Genomic DNA, 22,701 nt, shown 5'->3' on the forward strand with positions numbered 1-22,701 from the left:
CTGCCAGACATGGGTCTCTTGCTTTGAATTTCAACAATGCATAAATATTTAAGATGAAAAGACACTAAGCCATCCCATAAGCAATATTTCTGAATAACTTCAATTGAGCTACACTGGATATATCTATAGATTTTAGCTAAGCATGGCTTTAAAGCTGAGGAGAAAACTGAAACATGCAAAGGACTTGTCTGCTCTTTTCCAAAGCCCTGCTCAACAGAACAGTGTACCGAGCAGGAGGGAAGTTGTTCTCTGAATGTCTCTTCTGGACTGAAAATCCCCTGTCTCAGCACACTTGGTGCCCCTTTCTGATGCAGGTCTGACTCCAGGTATAGCTCCTTTCTTTCCGAATCACCGTGGGAAAATGAAGTCCTGCATCTGACTCTTCCAGTATCTCACTTCTTGTCCCTTACCATTCACCATGATTCCTACCATATTAAAGTCATCCTAGACAGGATTTACTTTCCACATGAACTCCTCCTGTTTCTGCCTGTCTCCTCCACTTGCTTCTTGGCTTAAGAAGCTTCTTCGATTGTAAGAAAAAGTAGGTGATGAAATGTAAAAATGTCGAGTCTGTGCATTTTAATACCCTTATAATACATAAAGTACTGATGATATAATACATACAGTCCTGATCTCCAATCTCAGTTGGACATACAAAAGCTAAGGCTACAAAGTACATAAGAGCTCTTGAAATTGGCAAAATTACCCTCTGAATGACACACAGGGACTTTGGCTCAACAATATAATAGAGCACAATTTATTTTTTACAATAGGCTTCTATGAAGTAAAATATCAAAGGAAATCTGCACAGAGAGGTCTGTTTGAGAGATAACATTGAGCAGAGAAGCAACAGAGGGTCACACAGGTAATGAGGGGAGAATGACACACAAAGATTATAAAGGGGGAAAAAGATGCAATAAATTGTTATTGCAGATGACCTACAGCAGTGGGGACAGAACTGACAGGTGAATAGGTAATTAATTAATCTTAGGTGCAAACAGGAAACTTTTTAAATGAAGAAAGGGGAAAAAAGTGGGGCACAATATTCAGTGCTTCAGCTTCCCAGTGAGAAGGGAGGCCTCCACGTAGGTTAGAAAGAGGAAGAATCATGTTGTAGTGAGGTAAAAACTGGCTGGAAAAGGAAAGAAATTAATGAAAATTTTTAAAAATCGGAACAAAAAGTATGAAGAAAGAAAAAACCAATATTTTTCCAGCTTCAAAGAGATCAGGGTGTCTGGCTTTCTTCTATCAAAAGCACTAGTCCAGAACCTCAGTAATCTTGACAACTAACAAAAACAATTAACTGAATTAACATCATCTGAATTTTGGGGGTTGCTCTTAAGTCTTTAGCCATATTGATTTTTTTTTTTTTCCTTTGCCCATCTAAAACAATGTAAAACTTGAAGAATGACCAGAATGTAAGGACCTGTGATAAAAGTGTGTAGAGATGGCAGCATATGTGGGTATTCAAGGCACCAAATAATAGCTAGGAATTTTTCAAAAGCTCTTTCCTACATAGATATAATACGTTAGAGAAATGACCCACAACAGAGTGAAACCTGAACAATGACTTTTCAAAAGGCAAGTTTCAACACATATTCTAGTGGTGTTCATGGCTTTCTTATTAACAGATTTTTAGTCAAAGGGGATTAATAATTAAGAAGATTGTCCAAATAGATCTTATTTTGGTTCATGATAAGAACTATGTGGAGTGATAAGGGAAATATAAACAATATTTTCCCTCCTCTTTATAGGAAGAGTTGCATTAACCAAGTAGCAAGATAGTAAGAGAAATTCTAGGGATAGGCATGCAAATAATGGACAAAAATTATGCTCTGAGATATCACAAGGCAACTTGACTATGGAGACTGAAGTCTCAGGTATCATGCAACTTAGATTTTATTTTTGCCTAATCTGATAGGCTAAAATAGTCTTTGGTGTTATGTCAGAATATAGGAATGTCAGAGGGATCCAAAGTCACACATATCCTTCAAAAATAGCTTTTAAGTCAATAATTTTTGGAGACTGAAATATCAATAGCTAGAAACTTCATTCTATTTTCACAATTTTCTTCATCTATGACTCCCATAAAATATTATTTCATTAGAAAAACCAGCACAGTTTACAAATCTGATGGGCTTTGTTGGACTCTATCTGGAAAATTTTATTCCACACCTTGAAACATGACAGAAAATAAAAGAAATCATTTTTGAAAAGTTTTGATATGAAATTGTTTGTACAACACCCTTTGTGTTGCCTGGATGACCTAATGCTCTGCTTCTACACTGTTCTTAATACCTCAGTGCCTGAAAAGTGCTCACAATATTTAATTGAATCAAATAAGGACTTTATTGGATTAATATATATATTTGATATATGAGAGGTTATAAAAGGATACCAGCCTTTATTGTAATTCATAGAATCAGTGAAGTAAAGATACATTCTTGGTAGTAAAGCAGAACAGGGAAATATTAAAATCAGGAGTAAGGGAGAGGCAAGCCTCTGATCATTGAGACTTAAGCCAAACTGAAACTGAGGTTATTCCATTGCAGGACATAAGGGAAGATTCATCAGCTGAGTACTACATTAAGAGAATAAAAAGGCAAGAAAAATATTATATTTTTAGAAAGTTTGTCAGTTAGGTATTTTCTATCTCTATTTCTCGCTGTTCTGAACAATATGCATAACCTTCAGTGTGTTTTCTCTTTCAAAAACCAGGCAAATTCTACCCTTTCCTATCTGATACAACTGCAGACTCTCTGATGCAGGTGCATTCTTTCAGCATTTTTCCAACTGACTTCCACTGTGGTAGTGCACAGACTTTTTCTGTCCATGAACTTAAATTATAACTTTAAATTGAATAACTAGATTATGTATCAGAGCAGATTTTCTAGCTTATAAGGAAAAATCTTCATACTGTTTAAAGTATTTGTTCCTTGCTTTATTTACCTAATGTATGTTATTAATAAACAAGTAACAAAATAAGTTAATGAAAACTTTAAAAAAGTACTCCTTTTTTTTTTTTTCTTTTTTTTTTTAATGTAAAGGTATGGTTTCCTTAACTGCTTATAAGAGACTCCTCTCTTCACTATTTATTTACTTTACAAATGCATCCTGGTAAGTTTCCTCAAATATAAGCATTAAAATCTGACTTCATTCTAGTTTCCCGTTGCCATACAGTGGATGATTTCATTGCAGGGTGTTTCTGCTTTACCTTGTCTTATGTGGAAAATTAACTCTGAAACCAAATCCAGAAGTTTAACAGAAGTCAAATTCTAGCAAAGAGCATCCTCTTAAATTAAATATCAAAGCTTCTTTTTATCTCACGTTTGGAGGAATTAAACCTCCTCCAAAACCATGGAAAAGGTGAGTTCACTGCACTATTAATTTTAATGTATGCAAAGAATAATTATGAATTAAAGCGATTAAAGGAACCTAAATCCTAAAGAGTTTTGGAGCATTTTGTGAAGTGCCATCCTGAAAATCATTTGGCAAACAGATTCAAGTGTGAATCACAGAATGCTGTCCTTTATATCATTATGCTGACAAGTGGTTCTTCAGTACTGAGTGGTATCCTGCAGAGCCAAAAATGCTCCAGTAGGATTTTCCCAGTGAATCAAACATCTTGTAATTGGATTTGCTATTTGCCTACAATAAAAAGCAAATGCCAGAAGGCAAAAATTTCTGTTTTTACTGTGTACATGTGTTAGGCTTTTTAATCAGCAAAATATTTATGCTAAAATACATGGGTTTAGTCATAATTTTCTATAGTGCAAACTATCTTAAAAATAAATAATAGTCCCAGTCAAGGAAAGCTACAATTAAAACTAAATGTTTGCTTATTTTTAGTGTAAAGAGCGCAATGTACCACAACTACTGGCACAAGTGAATCTTTTAGCATCTCATCATCTGTTTACCAAATCGATTTTTACATCAGAATAAAATTGCTGAAGCTATTGAATGAATGCAAAAAACAACCATAATTTTTCATAAAGTTAAGTTCTAAGGTAAGCATTTCAATTTTTCTTTAGATAGGAAGCACCTGGAATGAAGTAGCATATAGCAGTATGGCAGAAAGTCTGTGAAAAAGAACAAAATATAATCATTCATTTACCAGTGTTTAGACAAGAAACACAGATATTCCTCCTACTTCATTTTTCCTCCCTATAAAGAAGTTAAGTAAGAATGCCTGTGTGTCTTGTCTATGAAAGTATTCACCAAATAACTTCATGCTTCAGTTAATAACATGTGAAAAAGCTATGCTTCCAGAAGAAGACAAGGTGCTTTATCAACCAAGGAGCAATCCCAAAGGTTTAATTGCCTCTGGAGAAATCTACTGCAGCTCTGTGTGTGTGTCAGTGGGATGATCTTGGTGATACCTGCTGGTCTCTTTGGGGGATGCCAGTAGACTTCAAATGAAACATTTAATTACTTTATTACTTTCTGATGTTGCAGATTTAATATTAATATTATCTTATAAAACAGTAATGCAAACACAGAGGAAGTTTACAGGAACATTGGCTTGCCTTTGGTTCAATTCCTATGCAGTGTTTACCTTAACCAAAGGTCATCTTTGTAGAGCAAAAGCTGTCTGACAGAGTCCTGCCCAACAGCAGTTTATCCTTAGACACACACACTGTTTTGTTGGTGGGAATGGTGTGGGTGACTTTTGTTTTAGCCAGAGACTTTTTAGGTGGATTGGATTATCTTTTTCAAGTTATTTTTAAAGGATCTCAAAGAAATTACAATGACAAGACTTGGGTCTCCTGCCATGGTCAGGACAGAAATATTTAAGGCTGTGCTTCCGCTCTATGTTATATGATTGATAACTGTGAGTGAAATAATGATTTCATGTTTCCATAATCATGAGAATCTTCTTCATTCATAGAATCACAGCAGTGAGTGGCAGCAATCCCCTAAGTCAAAGATAAGAATGCTGTACCACACAGAAATATTGAGCTGGTCCCAGCTACACATATCTTCAGATAACTTACAGGTCAGCAATCAATTAATCAGTTCTCAAAATACTGGTGGATCAGAGTTGAAAAGGGCAAGAGACTGGTTACATCATCTTGTGTGCTTGTGGCCATCAGGAAATAAGTATTGTGAAGCCAGTTTTATATGCCAAAGTTCAAATGGAATAAAATACCACCAATAGTCACTGACTTTAATAGTTTAAAGAGTTGTTTCTCAATATTGGTTTACTCATGTCTACTGGTGATTAATATAGGGAATTTCCACCAAGGAAATGAGAGCTACCAAGGATACTGCAGAATGAAGTTGTAGAACATACAGTATGGCACCACATCCTTTATACTATCTCCCTTGACCTGTGGGGCTGAACAAGTAATAGCTCTACCTCCCATTTTCTTTAGTCACTGCAGAAAATCTCATCCTTCACCTTAGCCCCCTTTCCCCTCATTTTCAACAAATTTGCTGCCTTTCCCTGGAGCTGCCATAGATTTTTAATGGAAGACATAGGATTTTGAGAAATAAATGTCACAATCTGATACTGCAAAAGATGCTTTGAATATCTAGTATGGACAGAAATCTAGTTACCGCTTGTCATGCTTTCAAGACTCAGGGTTTTGTCGTCCAAAATGTCATCTGGGCTTTTTGTACAGTGCAACAGATCTTGTAGTAAAATACAGGGATGTGTTAATATACTGTGTTATTACATAAAACACTATGAATTACATGATTTCTAGTGAGTCTGCTCTACACTGATTAAAATCTACAGCCTTAAAGGCACTGATCAACTAAAAAATTCACTACTCTAAGCTATTTTGAACATGTATATCTGAGAGATAATTACACTGCTAATTCTATATAATAGTTTGAAGGCCTTCCCTAATGGCACAATGGTATTTTTGCAAAATGAAGAAAATAATGTGCCAATTAGAGTGAAGCAAAATTTAAGTACATTCATAGCATCTAGTAATTGCTCTCCATGTAAATGAAGTTCTGAGTGACTGGCGGAGACACATGCAGCCATACTATGTTAATATGCACTACCAGATAACATAATTTGGTCAAATGTCACATCAAGATGTGCACTAAAGAAAACACCTCTCAAGGTTAAGTAGTAGCTTTTAAAGTAGTTAGTAGTGCAGCAGACTAGAAAGACAATTGTTGATATACCTCTAATTAATTGACTGAAGAGAATATTGCATTTAGATGTTAGTTCTGATAACCCCAGTATAATTAAATTCAGAATACTTGTTAGATGTAGCAGTCCAAATTTATTTAAAAAAGAAAAGTATGTGAAAGGCCAGAAAGTCAAAATAGACTAAATTAAAATATTTAGATTCAATAAAAATAATAGCTACACTAGACTAACCATAAAGAAAAGAATTCAGTCAGATAAATATAAGCTGAGAGGCTCATGGAAAAGGTGCCTTGAGCTACAGCAGGATGGGTGTCAATTTTATCCAGTCACAAAAACTCAATTAATCTATCAGTAAATCACACAATATGTATGCATGGTAAACAGTAACTGTGATTGCATTTAGTAAAAATTAAGTTCAAACTGCAAACTAAATTCTTGTAAATTTTCATCCTTTCTCTTCACTGCTGTTTTTTTACAAGCTTAGTTAAACATTACTGTCACAATAGTGAGTTCCAGCATAGTTAGTTAGATATGCCATATTTATTCCTTAGGAGTTAAGTACACCTTCTTCTAATGTCTCCAAAGAAAATGGTTAAAATACATGAAGAATGGAAAACTTACTTAAAAAAAAAATCTTGGTACCAGCTGAAAAACACCAAATCACAGATAAAATCAATGAGAAAGATAATGCAGAGCTTTAACACTCCAAACCTGTAAAAATTATTATCCTACTCTATCTGAAATTCAGCAATGGTAAGAAGTCGCAAGAATAGGATTAAGCCCACTACTTTGGACACACCAGAAGGTTTTATCATTGTTCTTTAAAGACTATAAACCCAAAAACAAACAAGCAAACTCACAAAATATATGCATTAATTAAAATAATTGAGATATATGTAAATGTTTATCATTAATTCTCTGAGAATTCCAGAAGTAGTATAGTCTAAGTGTCTACCATATTGTGCAATACCTAAACTAGTCAATAAAAATGAGTCTGTATCTGGTGCTTTCTGGAAAAAAGACAGAGCAATATCACTGTAATACACTAGGATCTTCAGTTTTCAACCACTTTAAATGCAATTAGGACAAATAGCCAGTAGACATAGTACAAATGCACAAGTCTGTAGTGGAGAAATATGAAGGTTTCTATTCCTTTAAGCTTTTTATAACATGGTAATCTGTAGGAGTTAGTTACACATACGCTTTCTTCTTTGTCCTATTAAGTGAAAATTAGAGATAGCAACATACAACAGAGATAAATTTCACTACAATCACAATAACACTGATGCATAAAACAGAATATGCAACTGAAGCAACATCATGTTAAGGCTGTTCTTGAGATAAGAAATGTTTCAGAAGCTGCATATTAATGAATTAGATTAGCTTACATGAATTATTCCTCTTGTTATTTGCTTGATGCTATTAAATCAAGCAAAGACAACACCAAATTCCACAAAAGGAATGCCTTTCGGTTTGGCTTTTTTTTTTTTTTTTTTTTTCTGAGTACTTTCAAAGACAGAGAGATTTGGTTTTCCCAGGAGTCACTCTTTCAAAATTGTGCTGTAAATAGGATCAAGCACATGTAGGAGATGGTCATAATGGTCTCAATCTTAGGAGTGTCTACCACATCCTTTTTTACCATATTTCACTGTTTTGCTACCTCCTAACTAAAGGCTTTACTTATATTAAACTATGGAACTTCTGTTACAAAATTAAGCTGGTTATTCCTTATTCTTCTAACTAACAGAAGTGGAGCAGAATTTTTCATCACCTGCACTGTAATCTGCTGTTTGGAATTTTTTTTTAATGCTTTGGAAAGCTGTTGTTTGTCTCCACCTTTAGTCTTTTATTTTCTCCACCAACAAATATGTAACTTCACTGTATCCCAGAAGCAGTATTTTTTAGACCTCTGCTTCTTTCTGTTGTTTTTCTTGCAATGCTAGGCAGTAGCATGTATTATATTGTAATGTAATTACATGGTCATCGTTAAAAAAAAAAAAATTAAAACGAATCAGAACCAAGTCAGACTACCAGAACACCTAAAATAACATCTAGTTTCAAATGGATACAGGATGTCACTTGGTGAACATTCCAAAACAAACTTAATAAAGGACTCACCAACTTTGTTCTGAGAAGGTAAATCTGGTTTTAGCTATAGGAAACTTATGGTTTTCATTGTGTATGAAAGGAAGATCCTCCTCTAAAAGCTTGAAAATGTGTAGCCCACTTATTACAACTGCAATGGATATTCTCATTACTCTGTTCTAAGTATCAGTCTTTATTATTGCAATCCACTGTATGTGAGAGAGTGGAGATGTACTTCCCAAAGCACAACAGACCAATGGTTCCCATTTCTTTGTTACCCGTGGGAAATTTTTAGTGATAGGTCATTTGCTCATCTCTGAAAATATATTTGTTTTTTTTCAATGAGAAACTATTCAATTAAAAAATTATCTCTTTGTGTGTATTACTACAGTGCCCAAAAGCTCAGTGCTTTTACTAATCCTCCCTTCTATAGCATACTATAATTACAACAGAGTACAAGGTCATTTCATTTACAAAGACCATAACAAATGAGTGTAAAACAAGAGACAACTGACAGATAGGGAAAGACAGGAAAGTATAAGGGAATAATGAAGCAATACCAGACTCAGTGATAGGCAGCAGTCTCAGCACAGAATCATCTTAAACACTGTGAGTCCTTTTTTATTTCTTTTTCCTTTAAGTAGGTAATACTGAAATTTAGATTTTTAAAGAAAAGGCTAGAAAATGGTAAGAGAATAAGAAATTATTTTCTGGATATTTTATGAGAATTGCTTCTGAGACTGAGCTACAGTCAGTGGAAGAGAAAGAAGGTGATTGTTTCCCAAGAGAACAATTGGATTATAAAAAATGGCAACATGTGCTGGCCAGGGGCTGGAGGCAGTGTCTCAATGCCAAATGAGTAGGAAGATGTTGGAAGCAAATAGGCTTTGAAAGGTCCTGAAAGTAAAGTCAAATTGAGAATGTTTGATATAGCAGAGGAGAGAAAAACAGTGATACATATAGATCTTAATTCCATTAAATAGCTTTGTTTTTTAAAGGAATTTGCCTAAAATCTGTATTTTCAAGCTAAAGTCTTTTTACACTAACAATGTGTGCAACATATCAGACTCTAAAAATGTTTACTTGCCCCAGTTTGTCCGAGACGTGATGCTTGGCTCCATGTAACACAGGGTATTAACATAAATTAATAAAAAGGAGACACCAAAATGCTCCAAAATATTAATTGCACACTTTATGCTGTTCATATGCAGCTGCTGAGCACACTGCAGTAAGGTGGCCGACAGCAGACCAGCACAGTCATATTCTGCACCTGCACTGTGTTGTTGTCTATACACAGTGTCTTCAGATGAGTTTGAAAATGACTGTTTGACATTCACTCTGCATGAAATATTGCCCCACAAACCTGAGACAGAACGCTGCCAGAACAGGCATCCAAAACAACAACAAAAGCCTAGCCAGAAGTATTTGCTATGGCCTAGACCGAACCCCTGTCTCCACATATAAACAGTGATTGAAATACACTTTTCTATGATTCCTCAGAAAGGTCTCCTTGACTCTTCAGCTTTTGTTGTTTGAGTTGTCTGTCCTTTGGTATGTGCTGCAATAAAATGAATGTTCCTTCTCAAGGTTACTTTGTCTGCAGATTACTGCTTAGCATTAAGTGCACCCGTTGCACAGAGACTCTCCAAGTTCTTTAGGCTTTTTAAACCTTATTCAAGCATTATTTCAGAGCCAAGTTGAGCTTTGTTGGCCTTTTCTTCCATGTCACAAATATTATTCTTGCAGTTATAGGAAAATAAGCAATTTTCTAGAGGAGACTGAAACAAGAGGGTACCAAGTCACATTCCTTCTATTCAAATCTCATCTTGCACTGTTACAGTTTACAGTCAAAAAACACAAAATGTGAAGAAATTGGAATGCACATTTTAATCTCTGTGATTCTATTTGACTTTACTATTAGAACTACTTTCTCTCTCTCTCTCCCTCCCTCTCTCTCTCCCCCTCTGCAGATTACATTTTAACAAACTGTTGTCAAACACCATATAAAGTTGCTGGAAGGAAATAAATAGTTTTCTGTATTATCTGTCTGTCTTTTTAAGCAATTATGGCATTTCCCTTGGGATAAGGATGGGTACGAATATTGTTAATACTTAAATTGTGAATTTAAAATGCATAGATTCATATTTTATGCTGGACAGGTAAAAGACATGTATTTTTCTGGTCTGAGGGAAATGCATCCAAATATTTTTTCAGTGTGTTTTTCAAACTGGCTAGCATGTCATAAATTCATAAACCAGACAGCTCCTTCAGAGGAAACGGTACTCTTCAGTGATAAAGCACTGAATGGTATGGCTAATGCCATCGCCAAATGGGGGTTTAAGACTCAAAATGTTTATGGTAGGTATTTTCAAAATTTTTCTCCTTGTCTATAGAAGATGGTTATTCTTAACTGAGCATAGCATTATATTTAAAATTGTTTCCTTCATTGTGCCAAAAATCACTGAAAAGTCAGCAATAGTTTACAGTTTGTGAAAAGCCTTCATTTTCTGAAAGTATACATAGTGGAAATGAAACTAGCTACAGAAACCTACAAGTTTCAAGATATATTTCCCCTTTGTCAGTTTAATTGGAGACAATAATGTCAGAGGTAGTAAAATCTGTTAAGACAACTTCTATTCACAGAATCACAGAATCACAGAATCACAGAACCAGAATATGCTGGGATGGAAGGGACCCACAAGAATCAGAGTCCAACTTTTAGCCCTGCACAGGACCATCCCCAAGAGTCCCACCATGTATCCAAGAACACTGTCCAAATGCTTCTTGAACTCTGTCTACAGGCTTGGTGCTGTGATCATTTCCCCAGGGAGCCTGTTCCAGTGTCCAAACACTCTGTGGGTGAAAAGCTTTTCGTAATATCCAACTCAAGCCTCCCCTGACACAACTTCAGGCCACTTCCTCAGGTCCTGTCACTGGGCACCAGAAAGAAGAGATCAGTGTCTGCCCCTGCTCTTCCCCTCACAGGAAGCTGTAACTGCAGTGAGGTCTCCCCTCAGTCTCCTCCAGGCTGAACAGACCAAGTGACCTCAGCCACTCCTCATGCGGCTTCCCCTCAAGGCCCTTCACCATCCTCATGGCCCTCCTTTGGATGCTCTATAACAGCTTAATATCTTTCCTATATTGTGGCACCCAAACCTGCCCCCAGCACTCGAGGTGAGGCTGCCCCAGTGCAGAGCAGAGCGGGACAATCCCCTCCCTTGCCCAGCTGGTGATGCTGTGCCTGATGCCCCCAGGACACACTTGGCTCTCCTGGCTGCCAGGGCACTGCTGACTGATGTTCAGCTTGCTTTTGACCAGGATCCCCAGGTCCCTTTCTGTGGCACTGCTTTCCAGCCTCTCATTCCCCAGTGTGTACATCAAGGGTTGCCCCGTTCCAGGTGCAGAATCAGGCACTTGCCCTTGTTAAACTTTATACAGTGGGATATTGCCTAGACCTCTAACTTTTTGAGGTTTCTCTGCAGAGCCTCCCTGCCTTCAAAGGCTCCTCCAAGTTTTGCATACCTGCATATTTGCTTAATATCCCTTCCAGTCCTGCATGAAAGTCATAAAGATGTTTAAGAATACAGGGCAGAGAATGGAGCCCTGTGGAATACCACTAGTGACAGGTTCCCAGTTTGATGTCACCCCGTATCCCTTTGTGCCCAGCCTGTGAGCAAATTGCCCACCCAACTCATGTGTTTATCCAGCTGTGTACCAAATATTTTGTCTAGAAGGATACTGCGAGAGAAAGTATTGAAAGCTTTGCTGAAATCCAAAAAGATTACATCAACAGGCTTCCATTCATTAACTAGGTGAGATACCATGTCATAAAAGGCAGTCAGATTTGATAAGCAGTACTTTCTTCTCATGAAACCATACTGGTTTTGACCAATTACTGTGATTTCCTCCAGGCGTTTCTCACCACCTCCCAAAACAACATTTTCGATAACTTTATGAGGCACTGAAATGGGACTGACAAGCCTGTAGTCTCTGGAGCTCTCATTCTTGCCCTTCTTGAAAAATGGGACAACATTCACCAGCTGCCACTCAGCTGGAACCTCTCTGGATTCCCAAAACCACTCAAACATCATTGAGAGAGGTTTTGCAATGACATCAGCAACTCTTTGAGGATTCTCAGATGAATCCCATCAAGCCCTATAGATTTGTAGGGATCCAGCTGGAGCAGTGGATCCTGTAAAATTTCAGAGTCAACTGGGAGTTGATCATTATCTCAGTCATGAGCCTCCAGCTCAGGGGTCTGGGAGCCCCCTGGTGCATCATGCATGTCAAAGGCACAGGCAAAGGGTGTGTTAAACATCTCTGCCTCATCCATGTCTGTTTGGCTAGGAAGGAGAAAGTTGTTAATTTTTGGTGCTTCTTCATGGGACCCTATCACCTTTGGCATTTTTGCAGGCATTTTGCTGAGCTGGAAAAGTGCGTAAGAAGAGGTTAAAAAAATATCTGCGCCACTCCGTTTCAACTGCCAGACATCAGGGCTACTAAGGCTAGATGTTCACCCTTCAGGCAGTTCTGTGACTGCAGCTCAAAATGAGCCCTAAGCAGAAACATACAATTATTCCAATGAAATTATTCCTAGGCTACACAATATAATTACTCAGCCTAATTTAAAAGATTAATTAATTGAAGGATTATTTTCCCTTTTTTTTTGCATAAAAAGTCCCTGTGTAGGGTATTCATAAAGAAAAGTTAAGCACTTGACTTTCATGTTAGAGACTCTGAAAGAATGTCTGTTTTAATTAGAAGCAGACTTTGTTTCAGCTCCTTACTTTTGGGAACTGGAGGAGGTTTTTAACACTGCAAATCAGCTGTTACATTAACACAGAATCAATACATAAAAGTAGAAAGACAGAAGTGATGCTTTGTCAAATTTTTCTTTTTTTTTCTGTTTCACAGATTAAGATTTATTGAAAGAAGGGTTCAGCATGAATTTTTCTGCATTTCTACGTCTCATGGTGATATTGGTTCAACTTTGGCCTTGCTCTCTCAGCGTGCGGAACTCCAGCGCTCAAAACACAGATCAGTCTTTCACAACAGTTCGAAGAGTGAAACGTGGCTGGCTGTGGGAGCCTTTTTTTGTGACTGAGGAACAGATTTCACTGGATCCTGTGTACATTGGACAGGTATGAATAGTCACAATTCAAGGACAGTACAAGGTTAGATTAAACATGCTGATTAGCAGCTCCTACCCTGACTTGGAAGACCGAATATCTCCAGCGACATGGAAATAGTAACAAACGTAGAAAGAAGAGATCAGAAAGACGTAATTAGGCAGTACTATATCTTTCCTTTCCTATGACCTTGCTCAAGGTCAGAGAAGTCCAAGAGCTGTAGGCCATGGCAGTACCAAGGACCTTCCTTCACTGAAGACTGCTGTCAAGGAAACTTCACATGCATGCTGTGACTAAAACTAGTTCCATACACAGCAGATTAAAGTATAAAGATGAAAAGTTCCTTTCTTTCTTCCGAATGGAATTTAAGGACTCATTTATCAACATCTGGCAATTTGCTTGTGCTATTTTTGGCACTGCATCAAAGCAGCCATACTGAGCATAGTGTAGTTTACAAACAGTATTTAGCATGATTTTCTATTACACTAAGTAGCAGCTGATTTACCCCTCATTAATTTTTAATGAAGCTGATTAATACTAAATCCTTTTACCACTGAGAAACTACAGGAATCTGCATGGTTCATTAGATTAACGTAGGTTTCGCACAACGAGCAATTATTTTTCACCCTCCTTTAAAAATGTGCTTTAAGATAATTGTCTTAATGAGGGTTTATCTGCCCCCTTCTCGCTCTGCTTATCATTATTATTATATTTATTACTGTTATTTATTTTTGTATGCTAGAAGTAATTTTAATCTTAAAATCTAGTTTTCTTTTCTTTAAGGCCCTTTTTAGATGAATGAACCAAAATAAGTTTAACTGCTAATTAACTAGCACTAAAATTTAATTGGGCCCAAAGGGTGAAGTGCTCAAAATTCATTAATTACTTTTTCACAGCCCTTTCGAAGTAACTACTATGGAAGTGTGATGTCTCACTTCTAAAAGAACAAGTGAAGACATACTATCTATTTTTTTAAAAATTAATATTACTTTTGCAACACCTTAAAAACAGTGTCCTGCAAAGAAACTTCATAAATGTCATGCATTTTCATGATCTCACCTTTTTATTTCTCACAGGTTAACTGGGGATTTTATTGAAGAATACTTTTAATATATTGCAGTGTAACCATTGTCTAATCAGACATATTTAATTGTGCCTTTTTATTGAGTAGAATATGTGCTGCTTTCAGCAAATGAAGTGGTAGTCTATAATCAACATAGGAATTTTTAGTAATTAAGGCCATGAAGAAAACTGCATCAACAAAAATACAAAGGTAGACAGTCTCTGTTTTTAAATCACTATTCTGTATCAAAATCTTTTTACAGTGAGAACTAAATTTTCAAATTTCATTTAACATAGACTCATGACTCCTTTTCCATTATCAAGATTAAGAAAAATAAATGTGACTATCAGCACTGCAATTGCAGATACACGAGGATGAGTACAAAAATTCTTGTTCCCAGTTCTCATTTACAGTGGTAAGACCATTTATTTTGTGCCCAGCCTAAAAAAACAAGTAAACTGAGTACCTTTGCTATTCCTTCTCAGCAAATGCCATCTGTAAGAGACCCGTCATTTAACATGTTCAAGGTCATGAAATATTTGTAGATAAATGATTCTTAGTGAAATTGCTAAACACTGGTTATGTCTCAGTAGCCAGTCCAAGGCATGCTCCCAAACCCTAAGGTCTGTAGTCACATCTGAGCCCTATTTTAGTCTAAAGAAAAAGATATAGATCACCTCTCCTATGTGCTGAGTTTCGTGATAAGGAAACCACGATCTATGAATAACAAAGAATCTGTGTTGCCCCTTAGCGAGATGCCATATTTGGATGGTGTTAAAATGAGTTTGACCAGACCACTTATAAAGGGGGCAACATGGTCCATGTGTAGCACACAATAACTTATGTTGAAAATATTTAAGCTCTTTGTATTTCGAATGGTTCTAAACTCTGTTAGACTTGAAAATTCTGTCTTTTGTACTGGCAAGGATAATTAACTCTGAATATTTTAGGCCTAAATACCTTTATAGAACTCAGAGCAGGAACTCAAAACAGTTCCTCACAGGGTCCCTGTCACATTCTGAATAAATTATCCATCTGATACATGCAGACAATTATGCATTATGAAAATCTTACAAGACATAGGTATTCTTCCAAAGAAAAGTTAAAACTATTTTTGCAACTTCAGAAGTTATTACAAAATTTTTTAGTAGATCCAATAGGTAAATGGGCCCTATATACCCCTGTAGTGGTTTGGTCTAAAATACTCATTACTGTTTATCTTCTGTGAGATAAGAATTAGGAGAAATGCAAAGCAGGCACCAACTTGAAAGAATATAAAGAAGTTTATTAAACAGACCTAAAAGAAGAAAAGGGAAAAAAAAAAATTATACCACCTTCAGAACTCTCCTCCTCCCCCCACCTTCCTCCCTTCTCCCACTGACAATGTAAAAAGACAACCCTTCAGATGTTCAGTCTGTTTACCACTTCCATAATAACCTTGTTCAGTCCATTTAGAAAGAGAAGTCTCTTCTTGCTCATGCTATGAAAACAGTATCACACCGAGACAGCCACCCACTTCCAAATATTGTCCAGTCCATTTAGGAAGAGGAGTCTCTCCTGCTTGCGATGTGAGTCCCTTCCCCCGACTTGCAGCTTTTCCCGCAACTGCTTTCGAGGGTCCACTCTTGAAGTCTTTTGGGGTACAATTTTAAGGTTGAGCTGTTCAGAAACAAAAAAAAACCAGAGGCCCTTCTCCTTCCCTGGGAGCAAAGGGTCTTCCTCATCTTCATCGTTAAGACTATCTCTGGGAGCATCTCTAGGAATTGAGGTTTTTCTTTCCCATTTGGAGCAAAAGTCCTCATCTGGTTCATCTGGTTCATCTCTCTCTGTCCAAACTTCTCATGAAATTACAGCTGCGGCAGCATCTGCCTATTGCTTACGAGTTGAACACTCCACCCCCCATATCTTCATGAAATTACAACGGGATACTCTGATATATCATAGCTTCACAACAGAATTTCAGCTTTAAGCATCTCCTCTCTCTCTTCCCTCAGGTTTTCAGCTCTTCACAGCAATAAAAGGGTTAATCTCACCTCGGCCTTGCAGCTGGAATGTGGCTTATCGCAGTTGGTCACCTGACCTCTGCCGGACAGAGGTGCCACTTTGCTGAATCTCGGCCGCAGTGGAGAGGGGGGGTGGTTCTGAGCCGCTCTGGCTGCCCATGGCAAGGCAGTGGGGGGGGGTTCCATGGCTGGAACAGGCCCATGGCTCCAGGCTGGCCGTGGCCCGGCCTGGCCTGGCCCAAGCAGGGCCTGGCTGGGCCCGCTGGCCCCTGCACGGGGCCTGCAGCCACCTGTCCCAGCGCCGGAAACGAGAGAGAGCTTGGGGGGGGAGTTTGTCTGTTCTTAAGTGTGGATCACAGAGGCGGTCACAACTTTAAGTGGCTCAAAGAATTTTCCATATTCAAACTGGCCAGCTGATAGGTTCTGTCAGGTCCCAGAGGAAGCTGTAAGCACCCCTTAGCAAGGACATCCCTTCCGGGACTATGCTTGCTAACCTATGACAACCCCATAGTAACTTCTTTCCTTTGCTATGGCCTTGTAACCTGTAGTGACCTTTAGGGACAATAACCATAAGCAAAAGAGTGAGATAATTAAAGTCAACAGTTAGGAGTATTTTTTGCATTTTAAACATGTTGCTTCATAAGAGAAGCAAGCTGAATAGTATATTTTTTTAACTTTAGATCTTTCAATTAGTATCCAGGCTCTTAGACAGTTTGTTCTAAAACCAAAATAAGTGAAGAAAAAATAGAGAATTAATGATATAGAAATTACTGTTCCTATAAAATTCAACTGTGGATGCTTGACATATTAGGTAATTTAGTTATTGCTCTTAAAATATTGGTCTATTATATATTGCTAACATTAACAAAACTGTTTTGTTGTCATGAACAAATGCAGCTGGACCAAAATTGTCTCCAAGGCTCAGCTTCATCAAAGGAATCATCACCATAAAGTTCATCTTAGCAATACAACAGAGGATGTAGATCATCCTGGAAGGAAATGAAAAATGTCTATCAATTTATTTCAGAATAAATAATACAGACTTACACCACAGAATGTCTTTCCACCTCTTTAATATTTCAACAGATACAGAACATCACTGTTGCACACATTTACACTTAGCATTGCTGAGTACAAAAAAAATATAAACCTTAAAATGTACATGTCATCTGCGATAATAAAAAATTTAGATAATATTTAATGACCTATGCATAGTTTTCAGCAGAATTATAGGGGAGCTGATAAAGCAAAGAACTAAAGTAGGTACTTAGATGCATTCCCTTCAAAGTAGCTGAAGCATCTCTTTTCAGGTTTATCATGCATTTATAAGTCTGTTATATCAATACTTTAAAATTACATATTTTAAAAATTTTAAAATTAAAATGGTTGGCTGAAAATGTGACAGTACCTTCTTTCAAATACTAGTATCCAAGAAGGCTGATTAGTGACAGGGCTCACTGCAGAATCAAAACAAAGCATAAAAGGAATATTTCAGAACTTTATTCCTCCCAAAGTGTGACTTATTTTTCTCTTTTGTACTTTCAGCTGAAATCGGATTTAGACAAGCAGGATGGCAACTTAAAATACATTTTGATTGGAGAGGGAGCTGGAAACATTTTTTACATCAATGAATATAATGGCAAAATTTATGTAAAACAAAAGCTGGATCGAGAAAAGAAACCTTTCTACACTCTAAGAGCACAAGCAATTAACAGGAGCACTCAGCTTCCTGTTGAACCTGAATCAGAATTTATCATCAAGGTTCGAGATGTCAATGACAACGCACCACAGTTCTTGAATGGACCTTATGTGGCCAGTGTTCCAGAGATGTCACCTGAAGGTATGATATGTTGTGAACCAAACTCTATTTCCTAATTTTTTCTAGATAGCTGTGTTGATATCAAATCTTAATAGCATATTTTACATGCTGCCTCTCAGTAAGAAGGAAGCAAATTGTTTTACAGCTCTGGAAATTTGCAAAGGTAAATTCTTAACTTGAAGGTTGTAAATACCTCTACTTAGCATTCTTGTTTTTAAATATTTAAGTACCTACATCTATCTAAGTCCTTTTACAGATTCTGGATACACACTTGGATTGACTATAGACATTTGTCTTTCCCATCAGTGATTCAGCCTTGAAATCTGCACTTGTTTAAAAATATAACATTCCCAATCAAAATAGGTAGAGTACTAGAGCCAGTTGCAAAGAAAATGTGATGGCCACCCTCACTATCTGCATGTTGCCTACCTATTTACACTGGCAAGCCTCTTTCCTATCAGTCAGCTTCTCCTTGTTTGGATAAGATTGTGTGCAGTAAAGGACTGCCTTCTGATTTCCTAAGTACATGAATTGTAATTTTCCAGTCAAGAGGAAAAACTTCATCCCTGTACCTCTTCTTTCACACTTTCACGTGACCAGAAGACCTGCACTAAGATCTGTCATGTGTCTGGAAACTTAATATAACAAATGCAAAGCAAAGTCAACATCTGACAAATATAGGTATATATATACATCTTTGTGTACATACACATATGCATTCATAATATGTGTACATATATGTTTAAAGCTTTCAAAAACCACTAAGTGTGAATACAGCTGATGTAAAAAGGCATGTTATAGATAATATCTCCAACTAACTATCTTCAAAATCAAAGGAAAACTGGATTCTTCAAATCTTACAGAAAGGATCCCAGTAAGCCTTTAAATTTATATGCCTACCTCTTTTGGTTATTTCCTTTGCAATTGATATTGAAAAGAAATTCAAATATTGTGCTGCTTTAAATGGTATGAATCAATGAGGTCATTAATGTAATAGCATCAGTGATCATAAAGAATTATAAAAACTATGTTTCATTAAGCATTATCTGCTCAACTTTTAGAGCAGGATATGTGAATATTTGACAGCAAGCCATAACCTTTATCTTCTTATACCAGCCAGGATAGCAGTTGAAAGGAAAGGATATTCATGCCTGGTGTTTAATCCAAAGTGGGGTTAGCATCCTGATTTCTGCCAGGAAGCAGCAGCACACCATCACTACCAGTGACAGCTACAAAAAACATGCATTTGATCAGTTTATTTGCTAGTGACCCTGCTTATACCACCTTCTACCAGGGAAATCACTTCTGATTGTTTCTTCACTGCCTCTTTCTTCCGTGCAGACAGACTTAATTCTGCATCTGACCCCTTGGTAAAATAACTTTTTCTAACAAAATCAGTTGCTTGTTCAGAGGGTTTTCTAGCTTTTGCATCTTGCTCATTTCCTCAGGTTTGGGAACAAGAAGCTAGGTGTCTTGTCAAGGACCTTTGCATTTTTATTTTTTATGTGATCATAGTAAAAATGAGGACAGTTCATTGTCTAGAATTATCTGGGAGTGCACAAATTTAGGACTTTGATAATTCCTTTCTTTTTTTTTTTCCCTGTGGTAAAGCATTGTTTATAGGCCACAGTCTCTTTAAAAAATGTTTTTAAATTACTGATTATTTATTATGTCTTCATTTATACTCACAGAGACTTGTAACCATTCACATAAGTCTATGAACAACTGAATTGCTTCCATTTTATCTTTCTGTCTTTATAATGGCTATATGAAAAGAAAAAAAAAAGAAATATAGTCAGATAGGGTGGTACTTAAGACCAAAATCAACAGTAATCTTTTCCCATATACCTTTTTCTCACCTGAAACCATCAACAGGCAGCTGACAAATGAGAAATTTCACTCTATACTGCCTTGAGTTTGCTATAAAGAGGTACACCAAAAATGAAAGGCTCAGTTGTCTTTGTCCATCCTCCTGTGTCATCTATTATATATTTACATTCCTAAAATACAGTATCATGTGAGCATAAGATTAATTAAACTGCAGAAAATGTAATTTACTTTGTGATATTCCTGTAATATTATAAATGAAAACTATTCCAGTGAAATATAGAAACATATGAAATGAAAATAAAAGTTAAAAAATCAGAAGTAACATCATGTCTCATTTGTCAGAATGGTTGAGAAATGAAGCAAGACCCCTGTTTGCCTTCTCTCAGACACAGACTTCCTGAAATAGTAAACTACAGATTTATGACCATCCAGTCTATGATACGTGAATCCAGGTCATACAGGATCTTAAAATATTTTCTGCATTACTGCTTCTACACTTGACTCTCTATAACTAATACCATAGCTATTCCAGAGATCATTCTTTCAGCTACTTCTTCCATGGAGACACTACTGGAATACTAATGTGCATGTCTGGAGTAAACAATGCAAGCGGAGTTTATACCTTGATAGTTGTCAGCTCCAAAACATGAAACAACTGAGCCACACACCATGAGTACTTCTTGGTGCTCACTTACCCTGCTTCTCAAAAGGTAGGAACTGCACTACTGAGGTGAAAACTGTTTCAGTGTGCATTCTAAACCAACACTACCAGGAAATTTATAAACTCATAGCAGAGAAAAAGAGTGACCCACCGAAATTTGCAGTATTGACATCATAGTGGTTGCAACAAGTGCTTTTCTCCCATTAAACTAAAACATACTCTTGCATATTAAGGGGTGACAAACAGAATTTTTTTAAGTGATATAGTGCAATAGAGAGGATTTCCCTTTGCTCTGTTTCTCTAGCTTCTGTTCAGCTCACTGATGCTCGACCTCCTAAAAACTTCATCACAGAAAACACTCTTAGGAAGTGTAGTCAATACTTGGGAAAGCAGGTCACTGCTAGTGCACATTTTGTCTGGCACTAAGAAAGCAAGTAGGGAATAATTCAGAGCTGGTCACTTGCTTCAGAGAACCACAGCAAAAAGAGAAAATAGGCACAAATAACTTTGCCTGAAGTTAGTCACAAATATGAATATATATACTAATGTGCCAACAAATTAGAATACATTTTAATTCTTTATTAGCTCTCTTTTATCTTCAGCACTAAATTTTATTAGAGTTTTATATGCTAGTATCACAGTAAATGAAAAGCATGTCAGCAAATGGACTCTTTTCTGAGAACACAGGACTCCGCTTTACCCTCAGGCATTTGGTACGATTTTACACTAAGTGTCTTCCTTATAGCTGTTAAACTTGTACAAATGCAGTATATCTGATGGAGTGGTTAGGAGCCAGATGCAATAATCTATCAGTACTTAATGTCTTTATAGATCTCAAGCTCTAGTTAGAAAAATGGATAGCTATTTGCCATATGAGGGCCCCATAGTATACCTAATGGGCTGCAGCTTTTAAATGGCACTATTATGTTTTGTGCAAGAAGGGTAAAACCAAGGCAGAGATACAAAGCAGAAGTTTACCTTAAAAAAAGCTCATCAAAAAGTTCAGTTGTCATTTATATCACATGATGCTTGCAAGGTCATGACTAGGACTTTGGGGTTTCTTAATTTTTGGGGATGTGTGCAGTTATATATTAACTTAATGTTTTAAAATATATGATTTGTATCTGTTAAATTATTCTTACAATCACATAGTTACAAATAATGTTTTTTTGGGAGTTTTTTAGTACAGAATATTAACACTGCAATTTCTGTCACTCAACTACAAATGTTAGGTAAATATGATTCCATTCTGAAAATGGTTCAAGTTGGATTTTGGTTTTTTTTCATGGTTTTTGTTTTTTTTTGTTGTTGTTCTCTTTTTGGGGGGGAGAGAGGGGTGGGGTTTTTTTGTTGGGGTTTTGTTTCAGGTTTTTTTTAGTTCATTTTGGTAGATCGTTTTTTCTAATGCTTAAATTTATAAAGAAATACAGATTTCATGGAAGTGAAAAATTAAAAACTGAGAAAGTATTCTAAAGCCAGGGTAATATTTTTCTGCTGCTTACTACATAGCCCATACTTAACATAGAGGTTCATGTAGTTATCACAAAATCTTTTTTATAAAAAAATGATAGAAATGATAGACTGCTCTTTACATGGTCTCCTGTCACCCCAATTTAGAAATAAATAGTCTTCTTCTTGAGAGTGCAGGGTATCTTTTATTTCTTCCCTCCAGGTCAGCTCGCTCTTTACTACATTCCTTTTGACTATTCATTTTTCCATTAATTACATCCACCAGCTGCATCCCACTGACTCCAACTGGACAAGGTCCTTACTTCTGCATTCTGAATTACTCTAGAAGAGTTAACAGACTCTGTTAATGAAAGTGTTCTTGGGTCCCAGACAAGAAGGAAGTGCTTGATTAGGTTCAACATTTCTTTATAATGCTTAGAAACTGTGCAAAAAATAAATCTACCTTTAAATGTGTGAGATGCACAAAATCTGTAATGATAACTTTGGAGTCTTATATATGTTGGATTTTATTCCTGATTTACTAAATATGATG

General features: G+C 36.6%; 1 protein-coding gene across 2 annotated transcripts in view; it reads left to right on the plus strand.

Moving 5' to 3' along the window:
• The window catches only part of CDH19 (cadherin 19), a 69,263-nt gene that overhangs the window by 14,921 nt on the left and 31,641 nt on the right, over positions 1 to 22,701 (plus strand). For both annotated transcript variants that reach the window (XM_069004366.1, XM_069004367.1), the window contains exons 2-3: positions 13,109 to 13,335; positions 17,935 to 18,229. In XM_069004366.1, the coding sequence (XP_068860467.1) occupies positions 13,138 to 13,335; positions 17,935 to 18,229 (493 nt within the window). In that variant the 5' untranslated portion in view covers positions 13,109 to 13,137. The remainder of the gene's footprint in view (positions 1 to 13,108; positions 13,336 to 17,934; positions 18,230 to 22,701) is intronic.

The sequence above is a fragment of the Aphelocoma coerulescens genome, chromosome 2 (assembly GCF_041296385.1).
Source record: "Aphelocoma coerulescens isolate FSJ_1873_10779 chromosome 2, UR_Acoe_1.0, whole genome shotgun sequence".
Classification (NCBI taxonomy): domain Eukaryota; kingdom Metazoa; phylum Chordata; class Aves; order Passeriformes; family Corvidae; genus Aphelocoma; species Aphelocoma coerulescens.